The 25,863-nt window shown below is 36.6% G+C and overlaps 1 protein-coding gene across 9 annotated transcripts; it reads right to left on the minus strand.

The window, feature by feature from the left end:
* Nucleotides 1–691: 691 nt before the first annotated feature.
* LOC149537013 (phosphate transporter PHO1 homolog 8-like) lies at nucleotides 692–21,708 on the minus strand. Of its 9 annotated transcripts, none has more exons than XR_016357882.1 (6): nucleotides 20,839–21,550; nucleotides 13,204–13,326; nucleotides 12,923–12,985; nucleotides 10,514–10,681; nucleotides 1,206–1,342; nucleotides 692–1,082 (listed from the first exon to the last, which is right to left on the minus strand). XR_016357882.1 is itself a non-coding variant. In XM_089806851.1 (6 exons), the coding sequence occupies exons 4-6, from the start codon at nucleotides 12,593–12,595 to the stop codon at nucleotides 986–988; spliced, it is 264 nt and encodes an 87-aa protein (XP_089662977.1). In that variant the 5' UTR covers nucleotides 12,596–12,662; nucleotides 12,923–12,985; nucleotides 13,204–13,326; nucleotides 20,839–20,979; the 3' UTR covers nucleotides 692–985. The 9 variants fall into 9 exon arrangements, 5 of the variants coding, with proteins under 5 accessions (XP_089662977.1, XP_089662976.1, XP_089662978.1 ...); XM_089806851.1 differs by lacking the exon at nucleotides 10,514–10,681 and adding an exon at nucleotides 12,566–12,662 and having other exon boundaries at nucleotides 20,839–20,979; XM_089806850.1 differs by lacking the exon at nucleotides 10,514–10,681 and adding an exon at nucleotides 12,566–12,666 and having other exon boundaries at nucleotides 20,839–20,979.
* Nucleotides 21,709–25,863: the final 4,155 nt, after the last annotated feature.

Here is a 25,863-nt window from a genome sequence, read left to right on the forward strand (position 1 = left end):
CAGTTAATTTTATTCGCAGCAATCAAATTGTTTTTGACGTGGACTCAGCCTGTGTGCTGTTCAATATGCCCTTCGTGTTGTAACTCCTATTTACGAGTCTACAGTTGTTTTCTTTATTGAACAGGTACTCTGATTCTGTAATTGTATTGTATATATCTCCTTTCAATTTTAAAAAAACAAGAGTTGGCTGGAAATTTCTCTTGGAAAAGTGCATGCAAATGTGAAGATGGGTATAGTTTACTTATTAAATTGAATGTCAGGACCAATAAAGATGACATTATGTCTTGAATCAATTCGAGGTGATTATAGCTCCACAAAGGGTTCTTTTGATGAAACAAATGTATCCAACTTCCAAAAGTATACCTCAGATGGTTACCCAACCTATTTCAGTGGAGTTTTTTTGGAAAACCTACAAGGCTACACTCTTAGAACATATTTCCATGATGATTCAATATGGAAAGAGGCTGTGAAGATGAAAAAGGATGTTATCGACAAGGCTCCCTCGTCATAGAGGAAATTATACATTTTCCCAAAATAGCTGTATGTGCTTCAATATATTATTTCTTAGGATTGCTTTGACCCCTAATTTCTCTTTCTTTTCATGTAGGCATGATTATGATAGCCAAACATAAAGAAAGTACTTAGACAAACCTTTATAAAAGATACCTCACAATTTTAATAAATATGATGATGATTTAAAAGTTTCAAAATGATTTATTATCAGTGATTTCTAGTAATAAATCAGACTTTCTAAAAGATCGCATAATGATCCGTTACACCAATAATGTAGCAAATAATTATTAAACGTATGGTACATTCACTTGTACTGATAGAAATTTAACACGGATATTTACAATTCTTATTTATAAATAAACTCTGATCAAAACTCTAATGATCACAAACATCATCTACCAACATATTTAACAAAAACTCGACACCTAAGGGGTAGCTTGTGAGCTCTTCCCAGCTAATTCCATGAAAATAATCATTCATCATTTTCATTATCAATATGTTGGAAAGGAAGGGGCATAGATTTAAATGCTCTATATTTCCCAACGTTGTTAAGGTGCTCATTTTCCAACCTGCTCAACAGATTAAAAATAAATCACATATTATTAGTCATGTAGTTTGCATTCAAATAAATTATGGTTTAATCATTAATCAATTAAATAAAAATGACATAATCATTGAGGTATTTGAGAAACCTGAAGAAATTCCATATCCCACACCGAATGATTTCTAGACATGCGAATATTGCAATTGTAGCATTTAGATGGAGGCTTGCTATGTTGAAGTTCATAACAGATAGGATCCAAGCAAATCTGAGAACTACATTTATAATCTGCAATTGTGTTCACTAGTTAGATAGGTGTAGACATTTCAACTATCCCCAAAAACTAAATATTTTTTTAAAATGATACATAAATCATTAATGCATGGTCAGTGCGATTGGTTATAAACATTTTCATTAAGACAAATTACAAGAAAAGAAAGAAATTTATACATTTGAGATGTATTATTCCAAGAAAAATGGGCCAAAATTTATTTGCAAGGCTGGCACTAGTTAATTTTATTAAATATCTGAGATGAACTTAATATCATATATTTTCAAATTGTTAAAATCACATATGATGATGTCTCAGCTAATATTCCTCGAGTGGAAGACTACTTGAAGATGGGATGGGGACAAGATAATGGAGAAGAAACTAAACCCTAAAATACATGTTCATACTGAAGACAATGTGCAGATAGCTGTAGTTGAGCCTCCAGTTAAGACGAGCAAAATGAAACAGAAGAAATTGACAAGTTTGTTAGAGACTCAAATCCCAATCCAGGAACTTCCTAGCCAGTCATTCTAATTCGATTTCAAGGAAAAAAGGAAGGTAACACAACTATAAGACCACTGCTAAAAGCCTGGATGCTCTATCTGCCCCAGATTGGTCAACCTAAGGAGAACAAAAAGGAAAAAAACATATTTCAAGTTTACCAAGGATGTCAACCAAAATAAAGTGATCCAAGTGCCAATTCCAAGGACTGGATGGTCAAGGGAAGAGGCAACAGCAGTTGATTATGATGTTGCAACCATTAATATAGGTCCTACAACCAAAAAGAAAGATATTGAAGAATTTGGTGACAACATAGAAACAGTGATCAGAAGGCGGAAGAAAGAAGCAGCCAAGAATAAGGTCAAGGCCCGCGTTACTTGAAGCGTTTATTGGAGCCAATTCAGCATGTGGAAAGCACCTTTGTTGCATCCATGATACTCTCCTAGCAGTTGGTAGAAGAGCCCAAAACAATAAAGTCAATAGGAAAGGACCAGTACAGGATGGTTGGAGAAGTTAGTCGAGGAAGGAGGCGATGCAATAGATGCACTTATGATAGAACACACAACATTTGATGTGTCTCTCCATAAATTCACATCAATGGCAACAAAGAGTTGTCCTCTACCGCAATGTTTAATGGTCTAAGTATGCATAGAATTATTCCCTGATGTCTGGCAGAACTATCTTTTATGGTCAAATCTGGCGCACCAATTATTCCCATTTTCTACCACGTAGATCCTACTGATCTCAGACGGGTACACCAAGGGAAAGGAAAGTATGTTGATGCATTTCACAAATACGCAATGAAGAATAGGTATCTGGGAAAACTTAACGAGTGGAAGAAGGCACTCTACAAGGCCTCATTTTACAAGGGCGAAGTCATTATAAATAAAGAGTAAGCCTCGTACAGTCGGTCTCCTTATTCTCTTTCTTATATGTGCAATTCCAACTTTCGCATGGCATGATAAGTTGTGTGCAGTGTTTTGATTTTTTAATGTTTTTACTTGTTCAGTGATGAGGATAGCCAACTGAAGGATATTGTGAGTACTCTCTTGAAAATAGTAGAAAGAGAGTCATTATGGGTTGGAGATTATCCAGGCGGCATCAACAACACAGGGAACTTATATTCAGTTTATCTTCATATAAACAAATTCTATTCACAATAATTTATGCTAATAAACAAATTCTATTCACAATAATTTATGCTAATATGAAATTCTTTACTTTTTTTATTGTCATCTGCCTATACAAAACTCATGATATTCTTCTGGTTGTGCCTTTTCTCTGGTTCTTCATCAATGTTATGAGTTTCAGTAAGTTCAGCTGCTTTTAAACATCGATCATTGCCATTATAAATGGAGCCATCACTTGTTGCTTAAACACATATGTTGTCTTTATTATTATCACTTGGCTGAGTGGGTATAGTTTGCTGATTAGGATTATTAGTGTAGTGCAAACTGTATATACCAATGTAACTCAGTATTCGAATCTGATATGATCTTCATACAATTCTCTCAAATAATTCCAAATCAATGGCTCCCGATATTGACTGGTTCTCCCTTCAATTTCTAGTCTGAAGTTGTTATCAGATGTACTCCCTCTTTTATTGTTGCTTTAAGTTTGTGATTGCCATCTTACATGTACTTAGCTTTGTGCAGGATAAGTTTAGCACTTCCTCCATGTAACAATTCCAATGTAGATGACCATTCTCTTGTCCATTAAAGGCACGATCTTTATTCCATGAAATACACAACTTTTGTTCATCAAGACTTTGATGCTTATCAATGTTGTTTTAATAATTATTTTGGATTTATCAGGCCCTATCACATCCGCTATATACCATGCTCATTCACTATGGAAAGTCATGATTCTTTATTTGAATTTGTTTCTTTAAATTCTATATGTATCAATTGTTGACTAGAATAAACTAAATGCTCCTAAACTCCATTCCCATTGATACATATTTATTCTGTTTGATTTATTGATATAGACAGGAATTATTCCTCAAAATTGCCAGAGCAGGAGTGTGGAACTAAACATGAGCAGTGAGTGCTTGTTTGAGAAAGAAAACCCGATACAAGGATAACCATGAGGCCCCCAATCATTACAAATTTACAAGGCATCATCATCTACCTCAGAATAACATTGACAGTGGAAACTTTGCACAAGTATACTGTATAACCACAGTTCCCTGCCAGACTGTAGAATGGATTATGTGGATGAACAACAGTAAGAATATTACCTGGAGAGCTGTCAGTTTGACACTAGCCACATTACAGATAAATGCCTTGATCTATCAAAAAATATGGCTTGTGCATTTCAGCGGCCACCTTAATCTGAAGTAGAAAACAACAGCACAAGATTTTCCCATTATTTGTCTGCCAAGCATGATGTGGACCATACTATAGAAGCTTGGCACAACTGCCATGCCACCATCAGAACTTTTTTATGAATAAAATGGGCACAGCCAATGTATTGTTAATCCACATCACTCTATATTGATGATTGTTAAGATGAAATATGAGATCATAATGATTTGGGTAGTGATAATCCAGATTATTATGATGAAATGTGTGATTACAGTGATTTGGGATGATTAAACTGAAGAAAACCTCCAACCAGACACCATATTAAAGCTTGTCACAGATGAAAACAGAGTTTACACAGGCACCATTTGACTGGCACTGGAGGACCACTGTCCACAGAGAAAATGGAATGAAGCTGACTTGGATACCACACGTTAATTCCTAACCACTGAGCCGCAATCACAGCCCCATAGATATGCACCAGGAGAGAAAATAATCAGAGGTAATCGTGGCCACCCTGTAGCCAAGAGCAATTATGAAATCATTGGATTCCCAAAGAATGAATAAGTGTGAGATATCAGTGCAAGCTAAACACCATGCCAGTAGATGAACCCAAGCTAGAAAGACAATGATGACAGGCGCCTCTGATACCACTTGATGAAGGTATGCTCTGATACCACTAATGTAGATACGCTCTGATACCACTTGTGAAGGTATGCTCTGATACCACTGATGAAGTACTGCTTTGATACTACTAATGAAGGGCCATACCACCCTTACCAACTCACAACCAAGAATGCAACACTCTTTCCAGATCCAAACTCTGGTAGAAACCTCCAAGATCTCAACTTGTGCTCACAAGCCACCAAGCAACCTCCTTGTTTCTAAACCGCAGCCACTAGCTCTTCTCCAACTTTATCCAAGATCCAAGTGTAAACTGCCTCACATTCGGCGCTCTGTCTACACTCACAAGTCCATCACAATCCTGCTATAAACTGCCTCACATTCGGCGCTTTGTCCACAGACTCAAGAAAACTCACTCTTCACTTCCTCCTCCTCTTTCACACTTTCCAGCTTCGTACCTTCCAACTTTCCTTCCAACGCTTCTCCTCCTCGAGCTTCTCCTTCTCGAGCTTGATTAGAAATGCTCATATGCCTTGCTTAAATAGGCACTTACCACCCAATGCATGACTTATCCACAACCTTCTAGAATTCCTCCACAACCTTCTACAACTTCCATAACCTTCTACAATATTCATAACTTTCTAGAATTCTACCCACACTTTGATAAATGAAATGACAACCATTTTTTTTTTTTTTTTTCCTATTATGCCACCTATGCACCTCGAAAATAGAAATTTCTCCTTTTCTTTTCTTTTTTTATTATTTCTCCTCTAATTTTCGTCACTTTCTCTCTCCTCCAGATTTTTTTTTTTTTAATAATTTTCCCATGCAAGATGCTCCTGCATCAGACAAGGCCTCCAGCATACATGAAGCACGATTAAAATCAGGGGCACCAAAAGGGCAGGCCATCACACAACAATAGAGAGGTAGAACCAATTTGTGATCTGCCAAATTTTAGTTTAGGATCCCACTGCACATTAAAGCATATCTGCAGACCGTGAGCCACTTAGATTGGAAGAGAAAAACATTCTAGATGAGATTTCCCCTGTACAAGAAGTGCAGATCCTAGGCACCCCTAACAGTGATATACCCTCTAAACAATGGTGATGGGACACTTGTCACCCCTTGAAATAGATTCAGCACAAGCAAAATACAGTCTTCCACTGGTTTAATGTTCAGACATAATGGGCAAAAGCAAGAAACCCCAGGAAACTCAAGTGACTAACTATTTTAGCTTTGGAACAAGAGTGGCAAGGAGCCTGTGGTCCTAATAAGCCTCCTTAAATTGAGCAGCTTCCCAAACACAGAAACCCTGAACTAGAGCAACACCCTGGTTGGCTAGCCAATCCGCAACACCATTGGCCTCCAGAAAATAATGCAAAATTTTATGTTCCTAAAAATGAGGAAGGAGTTTCCATACCTCCCCAAGAACGTATTGAAGTTCTTAACTGACCACCTTTCTTGCAACAAGAGAAGATGTAATGAGCTGAGAATCCCCCTCGAAGTGAATATGAGTGAAGTTGAGAGAAAATGCCAATTTGATCATGTCTAATAAAGCACTTGCCTTAGCCACATTGTTCGAACCATCAGTGATTCAAGAGAACATGGCCTGGAGGATGTAGCCGCTACGATTTCACAGAAGCACGCTTGTCCCCGATCTACCAGGATTACCTTTTGATGTCCCGTCGAAGTTTAGTTTGATAAAAGGAAGATCCGGAAGGGCCCACCTCACATGTCACTGTACCTATGATTTGGGAACCTTGCGAACTAGGACTCCCTTTAGAGGGATTTTAATTTAATTCCAGTTATTCAAGATCCGTTATCTGATGAAGAATAAAGTGTGAAAAGATTTTTTGTTCTTGTAACATAAGCATTAACAGATTATGAAACTATAGACTCAATCTTCTCACAAACTCTCTATGCAGACGAGATTTCCCTACTGAAGATCCATTTATTACGCTCCCACCATATTGCCCACACCACAATCAATGGAATGATCCTCCATATTTGTGTTAAAAATGAATCTCTCTCCAATAATGTGCAAATAAGTTGTGGGTAAGGAAGAGGGGGGACTGATGAATTTTGATGCCCTTACGCAACCCCTCAACATGTTTATGTTAAATAAACCTACTCATACCTTCTACAAGGATAATAAATAGAAAGAGTGAGAGAGAATTGCCCTGTCTAACACCCTGGGAAGAAGAGAAAAAGCCACAAGGAGTTTCATTAACCAAATATGAGAACTTAGTCCCCGTGATATAGGACATGATCCATTTAATCCATTTACTGTGGAAACCTAATTTCTCTCGCATTTGTCTTAGAAAAGACCAGCTCACCTTGTCATATGCCTTTGTCATATCCAATTTGAGAATCATAGCTAGACACCCTGATAACTTGACTGAATGAAGGATTTTGTGAGCCGCAAGAGAACCTTCCATTATCTCTCTACCCAGAATGAGACAACCCTATGGCTCTGAAATGATAGAAGGGATGATTTGGGCTTAACGTGGAGCCATTGCTTTTAAAATAATTTTATAGAAGGTGTTACACAGGGAAATGGGTCTAAAATCTGAAAAAAAAGACTAGCTATGATGACTTCAGAATCAAGGAAATGAAGGTGATATTGACTTGCTTTAGCATGTTCCCATAGATTCTTGATTCCTCTACAGCTCTCAAGATGTCACCCCCCAAAAATCCGAGCATTTTTTTAAAAAGAGGGGAAAAACAGTCAGGACCAGGAGTCTTATCTGCTGCCACTGCAAATACTGTCCGACATAACTCCTCAAGTGATAAAGGACTCATTAGAACAATCATGGTGGAAGACTACAGAGTTTAGGAGATCACTGAAAAAATGAACTGCTTACTGTTGAATTTAAGCCTCTTCCTGAATAAGATTATCAGACTCATCTCTGATTTGAAAGATAAGAATTCTTATGTCTTTTTCCCTTGGCTTAGGCATGGAAAAAACATGTATAAATGTCACCTTCTTTGAGCCACAGTTTCCTATAATGCTGCCTCCAATAGACTTCTTCTTTAAGAGCACCTTGTCCAACTTAGCCTTAAGATCCTTTTGAGTTAAATAAATTATTTCGCTTACTTCATGCCTAATTATGTGTTTGTTCCACTGATTAAACTGAAACTATAATAAAAAAAATTCTTCAAATATGTTGCCAAAGAAACTCTCGTTCCATTCCTTGACTTTTGCCTTCATATAAACTAATCCCTTGGCCAACTAAAACATCCCAGAGCCCTTGAAAAAAGGACTGTCATCCTAGCATTGGTGAATAAGTTTAATTAAATTTTGATCAGCAAACCACATTTTTTCAAATTTAAAGTAGGATCTTGGTTTGAAACCCTTTGAATTTGTAGAGATCACTAAGTCAATTGGAAAATGATCATAGCCCGAGTAGGGAAGAATACTAGAGGTGCCAAGACCATGTTGTAACACCCAGCATTGGTTGACCAAGAATCTGTCTAATCTCACACCAATATGGTGCGTCTCCTTCCATCTGTTTGACCAGGTTGTTATACTGTTAGGAGGAATACAGTCTGACAGTGAATTGCCCTCCAGAAAATCCATGAAATCTTCTGACTTTAAAAGAAGGAAATTCACCACAATTTTATCTTGTAGGCACATAATAGCATTAAAATTGTCATTAAAATGGTATCTTATCTAGCTATATAATCTATGTCATTAATTACTAACTCAAGCTCCAGTATTTAGAAAAATGTGATGGTATCAAATCAAATTCAGAAATAAATTACAATCTTCGAAGGAGCATAAGTCAATCCTCAAGATAATACCTAGGAAGTTGCCCATAACTTGAAGAATGTTAAGTCCCTATATTGTAGGGGTAAAGCTCAAAAAGAGATCAAAACTGAAGTAAAAAGAATAACATTCGCCAAGGGGATAGAGTTGGAGAGCCAGGGCAGGGTAGCAAGCCTCTTCCCATCCACAAACCAGTCCTCCTTTCTATCAACCTAGTCCTCTGAATCTTTGTCTTCAAAAAGTACAATAAAGAAACCCTCCCCATGATCAACATTGAAGGAATCGATCACCCCCTCCCAGTTCTGATGTATCCAATTCAAAATGGATTCTTTATTGAAGACACGGTCAGATCTTACTGATCGAGGTTCGAGCTCATAGATCCTTGAGCTGGAGTTTCAACATGTGTTCTGGGATGATGATCACCTTATCTACTTTGTTCCTGTCAGGTTCCAAGGGAGTAGCAAAAAATGGGAGTCATTTGTAGGACCGCACACAACTGAGGAAGAATGGCTTAGGTTAAACCTGGGTTCCTCAAACAGCTCCTTTATAGAAATTGGTGAAGATGATTTTGGGGAGCCTGCACAAATGTGAAAGACTGGTTGGGGTCGTTTATCACAAAGAACCCAAAAGTGACTTTTTCGAATGTTATGGTTCTCACGTTACCTGTGTTTTGAATGCCTACACCACTGTACAGGGCCAAAATGCCCCTCACATTTCTGATTGGAAAAATAAATTCTTTTGGTTCTCACCTTTACAGACCTGTTAGAGTCTCTTCTCCGCTCCTTTCGGCCCCATTTATCCAAATTCACCTCAGAGTAAAAAGCCCAAACTCCTCTTGGTAGGTCAGCAAAGCTTTTCCTCACTCTGTCCACCCAACACCCTGATTCGAAAACCCACTGGGCAATGTGTGAATCTCTTGGTGCATTGTTGCTGCAAGCCCCATTTTTGAAGACACATTGAGGGATGTGTTCTCTCAGGTGTTTTCCTACCATTCAAATTTTTTTGTTTGAGAAGACGAATAGGAAGAACCTGTTTGACTTCGTCAGACAACATTTCTTTGTACCAATAATCTTTCTCGTTTGGCATTTTCCCATGTTGGAGACTAATCTTCTCTGAGAAGCCCTGTTTTAAAAATCTCCCTGAACTCTCCACCTGGGTCGCTGCAGTTGCTACTGCTCTGAGCGCCATTTTAATATAAAATTGTTGACATGTGATATATCGTATGTTCATTAAGATTCTCATAATTTTTGTGGTATTGATTGGATAATCTTTTATAATTATTTTAAGAGGTATCACATATTATGAATATAAGTATGATAAAGGATTTTAAGTAACTCGTTTGGAAAGAAATTTATTGCAATTGATTGTTTGTGAGTTGATATTCCCTAATTGTTAACAATTTCAATTAATGTAAGGGGATATTATAAGAAGCCATTTCTTTAAGGGGATATTACAAGAAGTCATTTCTTTCACATTTTCAAGGCATCCCAAATACAATATCATACTCAACGCATATCCTTATACCAATAATCACCACCTTTACAAAGAACTATTGATGTAATGGAAGTTAAATCTCAATGGAGCCTTCTTATCACTTACCATAAAGTATAAATCCTTACAACAGTTTTCCATATCTAAAACACCCTTTCTTCTGAGGTTTGAAAAAAATTACTAAATTTACATGATTGTCTTTACTAAAAGTAAATTTCATATAAGAAACAAACAGATATAATCTCGAGTCAATTGTTTTCTTAACAAGCTTATTATTAAGGAAACACAGCTCTTCTAGATGCAAACTCACACACGAGAGATATAGTGTTTACATGTACACATACCCAGCCTTAACACAGACACTATGGTGGCCTTCAAAGCAGTCATTGAGTGTAATCTATTGCTGGTAATCTACAGTTCTAAGCAGCTATTTCCTGTTGCATAGTGCAGTTGTGTTTCTAGACTGGATCATTTCTTTTAGTTGATGATAAACAACTGACCTTGTTGCTTCCTCCTCCTTTGAATCCTAATGTATGAGGCTGGAAGTGATGTTTCTGTATACAACTATTGAGCTTTCATTCTAAATTTGAAATAGCAGATTGTGTAAACTGTGAATAAGTATTCTGATCTGGGCTTACATCCAGTGCAGAAGTTCCAGGGTTTTTGTCCTGAAGCAAGTTGCAGAGAGAGGACAAAATAATTAAACCAAAGAACAATCTTCAAAACTTCAATTGATGCCATAAAATGAAATAAAACTGAGTTGGAAAAATCACTGAGCATGAAAAGAAGCAATCTCATCCTTAATCTTTACTTGGCATCCAACACAAGGGAAAACTTAAAATAAAAGCTTCCAAAACTCTACTTAACCCCACCAGAGGACTTAATCTTATCAGCACATTGGCTTTTACCACTTATTTTAAAATATTACCTTGTTCCTATATTGATGAATACACTCAAACACAAATCTCAATGCTCATAACTTGTTGGTAACATGGATGAAAAAAAAGAGGATTCATAAGTCTACTAACTGATGGAATCATTGACTGTAATGAAATCCAAATGTAGTAATCACCATAGCACGAGTTAAAATATTAGAACACAGGTGCAAGGGAAATGCCAGATTTTTTCTTATTCAACGAAAGATGCATAAAGAACCTCCTCTCCAAGATCATGAACCTATCTCCACCCAATGCCATATACACTTTTTCAGTGTCAAGAGACAATATGGATAGATTGCACATGGCACCAGGCACAAAATTTAATCACTCATCACCAGTGGCTTTGTTGGAAATCCAAAGGCCTAGAAATCAAACTACTAAAGTCCGCTCACAACAAGAACAAAAAGAACAGGGGAATTTTATTGTGTGGTAATGTTGAGTGCCATAAATATTGTAGCCTTTGTCAAGTGCTATATTTCAAAAGTCAAAATCCACTACATGTTTTTTCTTGCTCAGAAACTATCAAAGAGTGAACTGTTGAATTGAAGAACGACCATTTAAACTTCCAAAACATTTATTTACCCATAATGGCTCAGTAGCATCATGTGCATAAATAATTATCATATTTCATTGCATGATTATTGCACAAACATAAAATAGGTGTGTCCACTTTCTTATTGTCTGTCATCATTTTGCATGAAAAGTGGTTCATATTGTCCAACAGAAATTTTTCCTCCCCCACTAAAATCCCCAAATCTAATTCCCTTGCTCCAATAGGAAACCATTCTCAGACCTTGTACGGGGGAAACCCCCAAGAATGTTCTCAAAGAGGCAGGATGTTGCATATACATATGGCCATCTTTGAAATGGCCAAGGATGTCTGCAATGTCCCTCAACTATCTTGGGGACATATACAGGCAGCAGTGACATCATTTTTTTAAAATGAATAAATAAAGTTGAAACACTTCAATAAATGTGAAGACCTTTTAGACAACTTTCTCAATATAAATAAGTTGTTTAGGTAGCTCAGGTTATTGTAAATCTTCTTGCAAGCAAATAGTGATCAAAGAAAATGAAACTATCACTATGAAGAAGTTGGAAATTGAGACAGTGATGGTTGTTGCAAGGAAACAAAATGTGGATCAAGGTTCTGAATCGTAAAGCCTTTTCATATAGGATTTGAATGAAAATCCTACAATATATTTATATAAAATTTTGCATCATAAATTGTTTTATTGCTTTGTTATTAAAATATTTGAGCAATGAAATAAAAGAATTCTATTTTATTGCTCCTATACTACTATCGGCTATGTCAATTTTCTAATTTAATTTTTTAAATCAAAGTTGAAAATCTATTATTTATATAGACACACACTGTTATCCCCTTCCTAGAATGTCATGGGAAGATAGCCTACAGAAACTAGTTGAGCATGGCCTTTTTTGTCATTTTGACTGCTCCAGTACTCAAAATCTATATGCTAATAAAGTGCACAATGTGTTTGACATCAGCTATATTTGTAGTAGAAAAAGAAACAAAATCCTTACATTCTAGCTGTGGCTCTCTTGAAATTTGCATGTCATATCCAGAATCCTAAAAAAAATTAGTTTAATTACCTTAGTTCTAATATGGTTACAAGCCCCCATTCACTCCTCCATTTTGGATACAAGGCCCTTAATGTGCAAAGTGTCATTGCCTTTATCAGCTTGGATTCTTTCTAAGAGAACATCCATAGTCAAATAAGAAAAGAGATAATCTTATTTTATCATAATGAATATAGAACAATGGTGATGATGGAAATCTTCATATTCAAGTTTATAAAACTGCTGAAGTGATGGTACAGTAATAGTCAAAGAGGAAGAAGTGGGCAATATTTGTTGTAGAAAAGGAAACAAATTTTTTAGATTCTAGTTGTGTCTCTCTTGAAATTTGCATGTTATATCCAGAAGCCTGAAAAAAATTCATTTAATTACCTTAGTTCTGATATGGTTACAAGCCCCAGTCCACTCCTCAATTTTGGATACAAAGCCCTTTATCTGCAACGTTTCATTTCCTTTACCAGTTAGGTTTCTTATTAAGAGAACATCCATAGTCAAATAAGAAAAGAGCTAATCCTATTTTATCATAATGAATATAAAACAATGGTGAGGATGGAAATCTCCATATTCAAGTTTATAAAACTGCTAAAGTGATGGTATTGTAATAGTCAACAAGGAAGAAGTGAGCAATATTTGTAGTAGAAAAAGAAACAAACTCTTTAGATTGCAGTTGTGTCTCCTGAAATTTGCATGTTAAAAAAAATTAGTTTAACTATCTTAGTTCTGATATGGTTACAAGCCCCCGTCCACTCCTCCATTTTGGAAACAAAGCCCTTTATCTGCAAAGTGTCATTGCCTTTATCAGTTGGGTTTCTTATTAAGACTTATTAAGAGAAAATCCATGGTCAAATAAGAAAAGAGCTAATCTTATTTTATCATAAAGAATAAAAAACAATGGTGATGATGGATATCTCCATATTCAAGTTTATAAAACTGCTAAAGTGATGGTACAGTAATAATCAACAAGGAACAAGTGAGTAATGGCTATACATTGCCGTACAATCATTTGGCAAGGCACCTTTTTTGAAGGCACTTGTGAAATACCAGAAGAACTAAAATGCCACTGTAGAGCCAAGCTAAAGATGAGTCAACAAAAAGAAAATGGAGCAAAATACCATGTCAATACTGGATTTGACTCTGCTCTTCAGTTGGCTACATCTACCGAGAAAGCCTTTGCTATCAATCTCCAATTGGCTAGATAGACTTGGATGTTAGCAAGGAGGAATTTATAAAATAACAGTCTATTATAGAAGACTTAAGATTTTTTTTTTGTATATCCGGGAATTTCATGATTTGTGTTTCATGCTATACGAAATGATATAGTGTATAGTGTTCCAGGAGTACAGTTACAACTTAGAAGCATTGTGTTCTATGTACGAGTTATTCAAGTACGAGGAAGTTGTATTGATGTTTAGTTTCTTTATGATGGACTGATCGATTTGTATGGCTGATCTAAACATTGATTATATACTACAGCTTTAAAACTATATTCAACCCGAAAAATAATAGAAACACTATGCCAGTTAATATATCCACCAAACCAGTCTATTTTCTAATAAATTTCTACTCAAATTCTAGAAACCGAGTCTAATAATTGATCTGAGGCAGTGGAATGGTGAAATATGAAGGATTCTCCAAAAGTTTACTCTGAATTTACAAAGGATCAGTAGCTCAGGATAATAAAAACCGCTGAGGTTAACCGTAGCCCTGATAAATTAGAATGTGTCATTTTAGCAGGGAATAAAGCAAATTTTGAAGCCCCATTTTTATCGAGAATTATAGCCTTCAAAACATTCTAATTATGCTGGCCTTGACAGAGATCCATTTGAACAGTTGCAACTAAGGAGTGTTTAATAGAGGAAATATATATTTTTATCTTAGGGTTTAAAAGTTCTAAGATAAAAAAATAGATATGTGTCCATGGTAATCTTAGATTTTGTGAACCACGGCTTGTTGTGCACTAGATCTTGATGCCAAATCCCATCCCAAGGCTTCCAGTTAAAGGATATAGGATCCATCAAATTGGGGTCCCTAAAAACACAGATTTTGATGGTCAACCGGTCTTCAATTAAAAAACAATCCATATTTTTTTTTTTTTAAATTAAAAACCCCTAAAAGATTCGCATATATTTCTCAAGACATCCAGTACGGAAAATTCTTACAGAAAATCAGGGAGAACAAACAAGACAGGTTGAAGAGGGGAGAAATCTCACGTTGCTCAAAAATGCACCTTCTACAGAAACTTTTTTTCCAACCTAAGAAAATGATTGTTTGAAAGCATTTTCTCTAACATCTATATAATGCAAAATAATTACAAACGTAGAACAAGAAATCACCTGAAATTACAGAGTAACATACCAATTGATTTGAAGCCGCTTGTGTAGTTTAGAGAGACACAGGCTTTCACCCCAAAACAAAATGAAGACTGCGTAAGAATGAAGATCTAAAGGTTTCTTTGGCAAAGGGTCCACATTTGCATCATTGAAAGGAACAATGATACCAAGACTTACTAGTAGACAACAAACCCTTATCAGAAATACCTTCAAACTGTGGAAAGGCTACGACTCCCAAAGCCTCTTTTGAGGACACCTTTTCACAAACCCTCCGTTCGCCTCATCATCTGTCGAGCTCAAAACAAGAGATCTAGACTTGATTTTGATAGAGTTCTTGTTAAGCCCTAATGGGATCATACTAGGGTTCTGTTTGTCCAACTTAAAAAAAATGATACCATTGAATCGCCCTACCATGTATGTTTATAAACCCTCCGCCGTTTCAACCACTGGAATCTTTTCACAAGTTGATTTCTACAAAATCCCCTCAAAAACTGCAAAGCCAGGAAAAAAACGTAGGATCAGACGGGAGAGGAGACTTCAAATAATCCATAATAAAAAATACTATGCCCCTCTCCTGCCATAGAAGTCGCAGGAGTCCGTCGATTGCGCAATCTTCCCCCTTTGGCTCTTACACATACTGCCAGTTTTACTTACTTTATTTCCCGCCAACTTATTATCCATGCGTCACTTCATAAAGGAAAAGTCAAATTAGAAATTCATAATAAGATAAATAGAAAGTAAAAGAAAAAGGTTAAGACAATAACAGATTTTTGTCTCGAAATATTGTCTTTAAACACTATGTACTGATATGATATGATATGATAGATTTTAATGACGTCCACGAGACTAAAGTAGTCTATGGGACCCATGCAATCGCCCTCCCGAGTCAGGAGCCAAACTAGTCAGTTGCAAAGTTTTGGTTAACTTGTCTCTTCTTCTCTGAATTTTGATAATCAACTCCGCTGTTCTCTTCACTTGATCTTCCTCAAATAAATAGTTGAAGTCCTTGTTCTGCAGAATTTTTGTATAATCAGATCTGATGTCGTTGTAAGCCAAGCATTCCATGACAAAGTGTTGCTCTGTCTCCACTGTTCCCATATTGCAAAATAAACATGTTCTGTCTGCCCACTCTTCCTTTGGAAATTGCCATCTACCAGTTTCACATCGCAGCTGATGTGAACTAGTTCTAATTTGTGCCATCAACATTTTTGCTTTCCAGTTAATAGGTGCCCTTATATAGGCCTTTTCATCATGACTAGAAGTGGGATTAAATTCTTTAATGTAATAAGATTTTTTCCTCCCTATGTGTCTTGTCCACAGAATATTGCGAAATTTTTCATTGACAAACTTTTTTATTTCTTTAATGTTATCCGGGCAAGCTTGGATGTTGATATCCCGTTTTTGCATCCATTTGTCATTTTGTTTCATCCATGTGCTTTTCCGCCTCACAAGTTTTTCCTCTATTACCAACTTGGGCCAACGATGTGTTTCTAGACCTTGAGTTTTCTTTAAATAGCTTAGCATTCGGGTCAATGCGACGGCTTCTAATGGAAAGGAACCCACCTTCGCCAAAAGGATTTCATACGGAACTGTGGTCTTGACTTTAATATTGCATGTGATAAAGTGTTTTTGAATTCTTTCTACTTGCCGCCATTTCTGTTTGGACATACTACCGCCCCACACTTCACATCCGTATAGAATAACCGGAGTGACCAGCAAACCAAACAGAGTTTTCATGGTCGTCCAATCCCATAATTCTGCGTTCCTGCACTTGTTTTGTAAAGAGTATAACGCCTTCCAGCCCCCTTGGACTCTTTTCGATCTACAAGTATCCCAGTTGAGTTTGTTATGAAAATCGATGCCCAAGTATTTGTACTCTTCCACAATCTCAAGGGGGCTATTTTCAAACAGAAACTTGTCTTGTATGCCCCTATTCTTCTTTAGAGAGAAGATCATAATTTTGGTTTTGCTAGTGTTAACTTGCATTCCTACATCATGGCAAAAAAATTCTAGTGCTTTCAAGTGCTCTTTCAAACCTTTAGCTGTTCTAGCAAGAATAATGAGATCATCTGCATATAAGAGCAATCTTATCACGAAGTGGGCCAGCTGCACCCCCTCACCATTGGTCTTGTTTATCCACTCTTCTAACTTGTCAATATAAAGCCCGAATAGTGTGGGAGAAAGCGGACACCCTTGCTTAACCCCGATGTTGCTATCAAAATCTTCTGATAACCCTTCTGTCGTTCTGATTTTAGCTTTGACCTGCTCATATAATCTGTAAACCGCTGACGTAAGTTCTTTAGGGACATCCAGCTCTACCATTCTATCCCATAGTTTATTACGTGGCACTGTGTCGAAAGCTTTTTTAAAGTCCACGAAACAACAAAAAGCCTCGTTCCCCGGAGTGTCCCAAACTTTCTCTATCAAATGCCTGAGAGTGATGCCGTGATCTATAGTAGAGTGTTTTGGTCTAAAGCCTGCTTGCCCTTTTGCACGTTTGCCTTCTGTTTCAGCCCAGTTGCTGATTTTTTGTTCTACCAAACTACCAAATAACTTGCCAAATAGTGGATTGATCATGATGGTTCGGTAATTAGAAGGATTGTTTATATCTCCACTTTTGTGGAGTGGGATCACCACACTTGTAGTCCATTTTACAGGGAAACCCTCTCTATTGACACTGTTGAAAATCTTAGTGATGTGTGGTGTGAGGATTTCAGCACCCCATTTTAAGTATTCCGCTTGTAGCCCATCTATATCTTGCGCTTTACCAACAGCTAACCTTTTGATGCCTTGAATAATATCATTTTCACTGAATAACTCCCCCGTAGTCTCTGTTTCCATGATACTGTGTTCTCTTAGATCACATTCGTAGAGAGTCTTGGCATATTCCAGCCTTTTGGTTCCTGTTATGTTATTCACTATCTGAGTTTTTCTCTGCTGAAGCTCTTTCCAAAATTTTCTGGGGTTGTTTTTACCAAGATTAATCAACTCTATTCTTCTCTTGTTCACATACTCTTCTTTCTTCTTTTTAATCAGTTGATTATACTCTTTTCTACTTTCTTTGTTCATGTTCTTTTTCCAATTCCTTTTTGCCATTTTGCACTCCTCATCAAACCAAGGATTGGCCGGAAAAGTGTTCTTGGCTTCTTTTGTGGCCCTAGATCTTTTACACTCCTCCAATGCTTTAATGATAGTAAGAACAAGATTATCCTTGTCCATGAAATGTTGTTTTTCAGACTCTAGATGGTTTCCCGGAACCCTAGACAGCCGCAAAAGAGAGTCTTGAAAAGTATCATGGTTTTCTTGTGTCATTAAAACTTTGCCAGTCGGAATCATCTTCCTCTTCTGTAAAAGTTTTGGGACAATATGTTGATCTTTGAAGTGAGTAGTCACTCTTATCAAGATGGGGTTATGATCAGATTTTAACTCCATGGGGCAATCTTCTATGTTAAAGTTAATTATCTTTGCGACATAGTCTTGCGAGCATATAACATAATCAACAACACTTTGTCCATTGTGTCTTTTGCATGTGATGCCTCCTGATTTAGGCCACTTTTCCATACCATTGCATATAACCATGTTGTATAGGCAGCATAATCCTAGTAATTCAGCACCAAAATGATTAATCTTTCCCATGCTATCCTGTGAAGATCTTTCCCATTATTGTGTCCCTTCTTCTTCGAGCCAAACTGGATCTCTGCTTTCATTGTAACTCTCCTTAAGATTGAGAGTTTGGTTGTTTGCTGTTCTAGCATTGAAATCCCCTATTAACATTATTTCCCCTAAAGAGCTAAAGGCCGTTATGTCTTTTTTTAGCGCAACAAACTGATCTTCTCGATCCAACCTATATTTTTTATATATTTTTGAGCCTTTTGGAGCGAAGTAACATATAGCCACCCTTGTAGAAATCTGATTCTCTGTTATTTTTATCCAAATATATTGCTTGTTTACATCTTCTTTCTCTAAGTTTACAAATCTGCTCCAAGTTTCTTTTATTAGAACGGTGATGCCTCCATGCCCCTTACCATTATCTATCTTTTCATTCCATAGTGATACCTTCTTATATCCTTCAAAATCTGGAACTCTACATCCATCATGCTCATGAGTCTCGGTAAGCATAATGATGTCATTATCTTTAGCTATCGGCCCTAACCCAGGTCCTCTTCTCCAAGGATAACCTCTACAGTTCCAGCTAACTATAGTTAAATGTTCCTGGGTGGGCCCGAGTTCCTATTTATTGCGTGTGATTTTGTCGCTGATTTGGGCTTTGCCATCTTGTAACCACGCCCACTTGCCTTTTCCTCTTGCTGTTTTCACTTTTTCCCATTCCTTCCTCCTTTCTTCTTGCTGAGTTACGGTGAGATCATCATCAAGATATATGCGTGTGCCTCTAAGAAACTTCCTCTTGCTGAAAATGTTATTTTTATCTCCTATATTCTTCATTGTCACTCTAACATGTCTATCTTTGCCTCCTCTAATCCATTTTTCGATTCTTTGAGATTGTATGGTTGTTCCATGCCAATCTAATTGGTCTTTAAAGAAGTCTTTAACTAAATCCGTTGTTTTCTCCTGTTCTCCATAGTCTCGTAGCCCTTTGACAACGATATTTGTTGCTTTCTCATTTCTTTCTTTTTCCTCTCTAATCTGTCTCCGAACTTGTTTTTCTATGTTGTCAATAGGAGTGTTTGCTGGCCCCTTTACTATGTTGGCCCATGATCTAACTTCTTCAATCTGTTCTCTAAGTTGATTCTCTTTTATTTCCATATTGGCCATGGCATCTTGTATATTTTTCATTTGCGAGTTTTTGTCTGCTTCTGTAGCCTCTCCTTCTCCCATAGTACTTGTTGCTGTCCTCTTTTCCCCTACTTCTTTCTTCAACAATATTAATTCATACTCTCCTTTTTCCATATTAAATTGCAATTTTTGAATTTGTTCTCTAAGTGACTTGACCTCCGCTGCCAGCTTCCAGTTATCTTCAGTAACTCTTTTCATTGTGATACTTTCTATTTGGTTCCTCTCCTCAAGTGCCCACACCCTTTCCTTCATAGCTACTAAATCATTCACAAAAATGTCTGGATACCACGTCATAGGTGTCCTTGTGGGGTTGTAATTATTCGGTAGCCCATCCTCCACCATGTCTATCACCTGAGAATTATCTGGCTTCCCTTTACCGTTAATATCTCTGATATTATCAAACTGCTCAATTGTTTTAGAGATTTCAGTCGGCCTCAGACTTTGTTCTCCCTCCCTTGTGTTGTCTGGGGTTTGTGGAATCGGTTTCGGAAGTAAAGTTGCTAACTTCCCTCTTTTTGCATTTTTAAACTTTCGTATCTTTCTCCGCCTAATTATTCTTTTATATTGTTTGGCATTCACATAGATGTAGTTGCCTCCTGTGAGTGGTCGGCTGGTTTGTGATAAGCTCAAAGTGTTTGTGGGCAAATTACCATTTGTCCCTCCAAGATTGAATGAACTCGTGTGTCCGGCTGAGGGTTCCAGAATAATGAGGAAGCTCCCTTGATTCCACTTGATGATGCTGCTGTGCCTTAAACTATCTCCGTATGTCAGAACCAAGCCACTATTGCCAGAGATGTCGTGTTTCGTAGCTTCTTTCAAACTAGTTTGTTGTTCTGCTGTTACGGGTGCCCTGACTATCTGATTCTCTGCCACCCTGTTACTATCAGATCCTGTGTTATGTAAGGTGGACCCATCTAGTTCTGACTGTTCCTCTCTTATCATAGGTTGATCAGTCAATGATACTTTTACAAGTATCCTATCTGCAGATGTATCTGTGATTTCCCCGTTTGTTCCGTCCATGAGGACCATATCATTCCCACCGATGCCTTGTTTATATGTTTTTAATAGTGTTTTACTATTGTAAACTTACCAATGCCAGGAGAAGAAACAAAGGGAGCCTGAACAGGTGTAAAATCATATGCAAGATAAAAGGAAAAGGCGTACCTGGGATCTGCCTGTCCGCCTATTGGAGGCACATATTGTTGTCTTCAAATGGAACCGAGCTGGAGCCCATTGAAAGAGAGGGACACCATATCAAGTAAAATCATCATCTGGAAGCCCGCCAATATCAAAGTCTTTAGTACTGGATGGTCCCACCGGATGCTAAGACTACCGACCAAACCCTTAAATCTGCCCCTGCACTGATCCCGTGTCTTGTGGACCCCTCAATCAGAATGCTGGACCCCTCAAATTTGTATGTAGACCTTGTTAACCTGCTGTCCTTGTTGTCAAAGCTTCCCAGAAGATCCCTTAGACCACGTCTGAAAGTGCCATGCTAATTCCCTCCGCTGAAAAAACACCACTAATTTCTAAATTGCGATTACGCGAGGGCAGGAGCACGAGCACGAGCACGAGAATGAAATTGCAGGCATGGACAGGAGCAAAGAGGATCCTCGTCAAGCAGATACGTAAAATCCAAGAATCGATTCAGCTTGCCTTATAATAAACAGAAATCCTAGTAAGCGAGGCGTCAGTTACGGGGAGAACAAATAGCTCGCATAGCTGGAATCCGATTCATATCATTCCGCGTTCCACAGCCCTCCACTGCAAATCTTCAACTACAATATATTCGTAGCCCTCATTAAATTGACGATTCGATGTCCAGGCAAGTAAAAAGAGTACGGACGGCAATGTAGTGTCGGGGATCATCAGCGGTGGGGACGGCAATGTGCAAGCCGTAGGGAAAAGCAATTATTGGATCATAGGTGGAAAGAAATGAAGTGAAAGGCTGGTGTAACTTTAATATGGAGACTGATCTTTTAAAGTAGCGATAAATAGGATTTGTTGTGTCATGTAATGGTTCCGTGTTGAGCTGTCCACTCAATATGCGTTTTGTATAGAAAAAGTGGTTGCTTAACTCTGTGTCTAATTCTTCCTACGTTCTCACATTTCACACGAGAGTAGGACAAGGAAATTAGAGTTTTCCTTTGTTTATATGTCTGATTGTAAATCTTCTTACTACAAGAGGCAATTTCATTGAATTTATTTTTCTAAAACTATTATTTGATATCAAGCTCACCCTAGACATTCACTTTATAACATAAACTGATTGATGAGAAAGTTTTTGACATTGGCGACATATAGGTTTGAAGTTTTAGTTTTTTTAAGAAATTTCCATCCAAGATTTTAATTATTCTTTTTTGCTTTGATCCTCAGACAATTACCACTCTGGGTAATAGCGTCATCGGCCAGATTATGGAAGAAGTTTAATTAGTTTATATATATACATCATTATCTGCTTTACCTTTACATATGTGGAAATCGAGGCGGCTAAAAATGTTTTCTTTTGCCGACCATGACTGAGATGAAAATGAAACATAACTGATCCTTCGAGATGAAATGCAACAAAATTGATTCTTTGGCTTATTTGATGGAGGTGTCACGATTCTCCATCAAATAAGCCAAAGAATCAGTTTTGTTGCATTTCATCTCGAAGGATCAATTATGTTTCATTTTCATCTCAATCATGGTCGGCAAAAGAAAACATTTTTAGCCATCTTGATTTCCGCAGATGTAAAGATAAAGCGAATAATGATGTATATATATAAGCTAATTAAACTTCTTCCATAATCTGGTTGATGATGCTATTACCCAGAGTGGTAATTGTCTTGGGATCAAAGCAAAAAATAATAATTAAGATCTTGGCTAAAAAATTTCTAATAAAACTGAAACTTCAAACCTATATGTCGCCAATGTCCAAAACTTTCTCATCGATTGATGTTACATTTCTTCCAATGTCCAAAACTTTCTCATTAATCGGTTTATGTTATGAAGTGAATGTCTAGGGTGGGCTTGATATCAAATAATAGTTTTTAAAAAAAAAAAATCAATGAAATTGCCTCTTATAGTAAGAAGATTTACAGTTAGACATATAAACAAAAAAAGGCTCTATTTTCCTTGTCCTGCTCTCGTGTGAAATGTGAGAACGTAGGAAGAATTAGACAAAGAGATAAGCAAACATTTTTTCCATACAAAACGTGTATTGAGTGGACAACTCAACAAGGAATCATGACATGACACAACAAATACTATTTATGGCTACTTTATATGCTCAGTCTTCATATTAAAGTTACACCAGTCGTTCACTTCACTTCTTGCCACCTATGCTCCAACTGTTAGACCCATAGTTGGTTTTCCCTACAACTTGCAAATTGGCATCCCCACTGCTAATGATCCCTGAGTTGTTCCCTATGTTGTTGATGCCCCCTAGATAATCTCCAACCCATAATGACTCTCTTTCTACTATTTTCAGGACAGTACTCACAATATCCTTCAGCTGCCTATCCTCATCGCTGAACAAGTAAAAACATTAAAAAATCAAAACACTGCACACAACTTATCATGCCATGTGAAAGTTGGAGTTGCACATATAAGAAAGAGAATAGGGAGACCGACTGTACGAGACTTACTCTTTATTTATAATGACTTCACCCTTGTAAAATGAGGCCTTGTAGAGTGCCTTCTTCCACTCTTTAAGTTTTCCCAGATACCTATTCTTCATTAAGTTTTTGTCAAACGCGTCAAAATACTTTCCTTTCCCTTGGTGTACCGACAGGATCTACATGGTAGGAAAGGGGAATAATTGGTGCGCCAAATTTGACCATAAGGGTGGTCTAAGATATCAACGCTGATGGAAGACTACCTCGATGTTTTGTTATGGAATAGAATTGATAAAGATTAAGATTCTATTAACAGGGCAGCAAAAGAAGTTATGGAGTGGCATCATGCTATGCATTTAAAGGTCACAATCAAGGAGATTAAGAATGATTTTGCAAGCATGAGAAATGGATACTTGACATCCAAGACAAATGCTATAATCTTCTCGAGGTCACAGTTGAGAGGGAAAGTATGAAGAATGATGGTGATGTCACTTAGAGAGACTGGGAAAGACTTGCTGCGCCAAAACTTAACACGCCATTCTCGGAGCAGATTTTGAGATAACTGCCATCCAAATGTGCAGTTGACACATACAAGGAAGATAAGGACAAACAAGATGCTGAGCTTATGGAGTTTGATGAGGCTCCAGATTTTTATAATTTCAAGATTAATGCCAATCCTAACATTTCCCAGAATCAATAGAGCCCGATAGTGGAGAGATTCAAGGAGTGTAAGCTAAGGGCCCGTTTGGTTACAGGAATATGAAATCAGAATTGGCATCTGGAAGCCTTGATTTGGGATTCTGGAACTTGAAATCCATGTTTCGGTTTTGGGAATTTGATTTGGGCCCGTTTGGTTCACCAAGAATTCAATATGAGAATACGCATTTCCTCCGTTTGGTTGCATATTTAGGAATTGGAATACCGACATGAACAAGTTATTTTTTTACAAATGTGAATGAAATATATTTTTAATACATCATTTTAGCGTGATTACACATTATATGATTTTAAAGCAATTATATTTATTGTCATCAAAATTGTGGAAAATACTTAGTCCACCAAAATAAAACTACATTAATTTATAATTTGTTGTGATATTACTAAAAAAATGGTCGAATATTTGTATACAAAACAAGAGCTCTTGGAGAGCTTGAGTCCCTGCCTTATGCAAAGAGTGGAAGGTATCCAAGGCAGATGGTACTTGTCATTGCATAACACATATTACGAGGTGTTAACAATTCACGTCTCAGAAAAGGTAGTACTTGTCATTGCACAACACATATTGTGGCCAGGTGTTAATAATGTAAGTTGCGATGATAATATTTAATTTAAAATGGATAATTTTAAGTTATATGTAAAATACAAAAGTAAAAATTTTCTGTAGTCTATATAATATGTGAATTTAGTGCTAAATATAAATAATACTACTAATTTCTAATAACTTTATAACTAATTATTTTGAAGAAAATTGTAGAATCTAAAACCAACGAAATCTGAAATTTTATCTAAATTTTGTATTGTAAAATTTAATATAAAATAGAAAATGCAAGTATGCTTTTAATAATACAAATATATTAAATGTAAGGTTCAAAAAAATAGAAATAAATATAATATAACATTTGTGAAATATAAAATATCTTTTAATTTAACTAGAACAATTTAAGTAGTAAGAAACAAATATAAAATTTATTTAAACAAAATAATATTTAAAATGAGTTAGAATATATTAGAATTGTTGAACATCTTTATATTATTTGTATTTTTCAAATATTTTTGACACAACATAAAATACATTTTATTTATAATTTCTCATATTTCAAATTTTCATATAATTTTGTTGAGATTGTTAATTTTGGAAAAGAAAGTCTAATAATTTCAAAATTTAAACTAGGAACTAAATTAAATTTACAAATTTTCTTTTAACTCAACTCATAAAACATATAACAAAGTTCTATCTTTGTTTAATCGTTCTCACATAAGGTTTCAATATACAAGGTCGAGTAAGAGGCCAAAAGGCAACACAAAACATGTAATAAAGTTCTATCTGTATTAAGCTCATTGTCAAAAAAGGGCCCAAAATACAAGGCCGAATAAGAGGCCAATAATTACACATAGAAGGTAGCGTAAAAAGATTATTTCAGCCTCTCGTGCCTTAAACATTTTACACATTTCATCATACATTTCATCTTTTGTCATTGAACCAATGTTAGCCCTGGCCACCTCTCGTGTCTTACACATTTTCCACTGGTTTTTTTCATTATAAGTAGTTGTAGAGTCAAACCACTTGAAATGTCCACAACCTCCACTCCCCTGCAATACAAAATATTAGTTTATACTAATATTATCACATGTCATTACTTTGAAACATACAATACATAACATGTCAAAATTAATAACCTTTTTACTCTCAGGACAGCGCCAAAATTCAAGCCCAAGATTTTGCTTGTGTGCGACACTTTTAATATGCACGCCCCAACACCACATGGGCAATTATAAATGGGCACAACTTTTGAATCCATGAATCCTGAAACAAAAAACAATGCACCATGTCTTAATTGGTGTAGAGGCCAAACAAGCATACAAACATTCA

This window comes from Cupressus sempervirens, chromosome 10 (assembly GCF_028749045.1).
Source record: "Cupressus sempervirens isolate cs-2001-9-10 chromosome 10, ASM2874904v1, whole genome shotgun sequence".
Classification (NCBI taxonomy): Eukaryota; Viridiplantae; Streptophyta; class Pinopsida; order Cupressales; family Cupressaceae; genus Cupressus; species Cupressus sempervirens.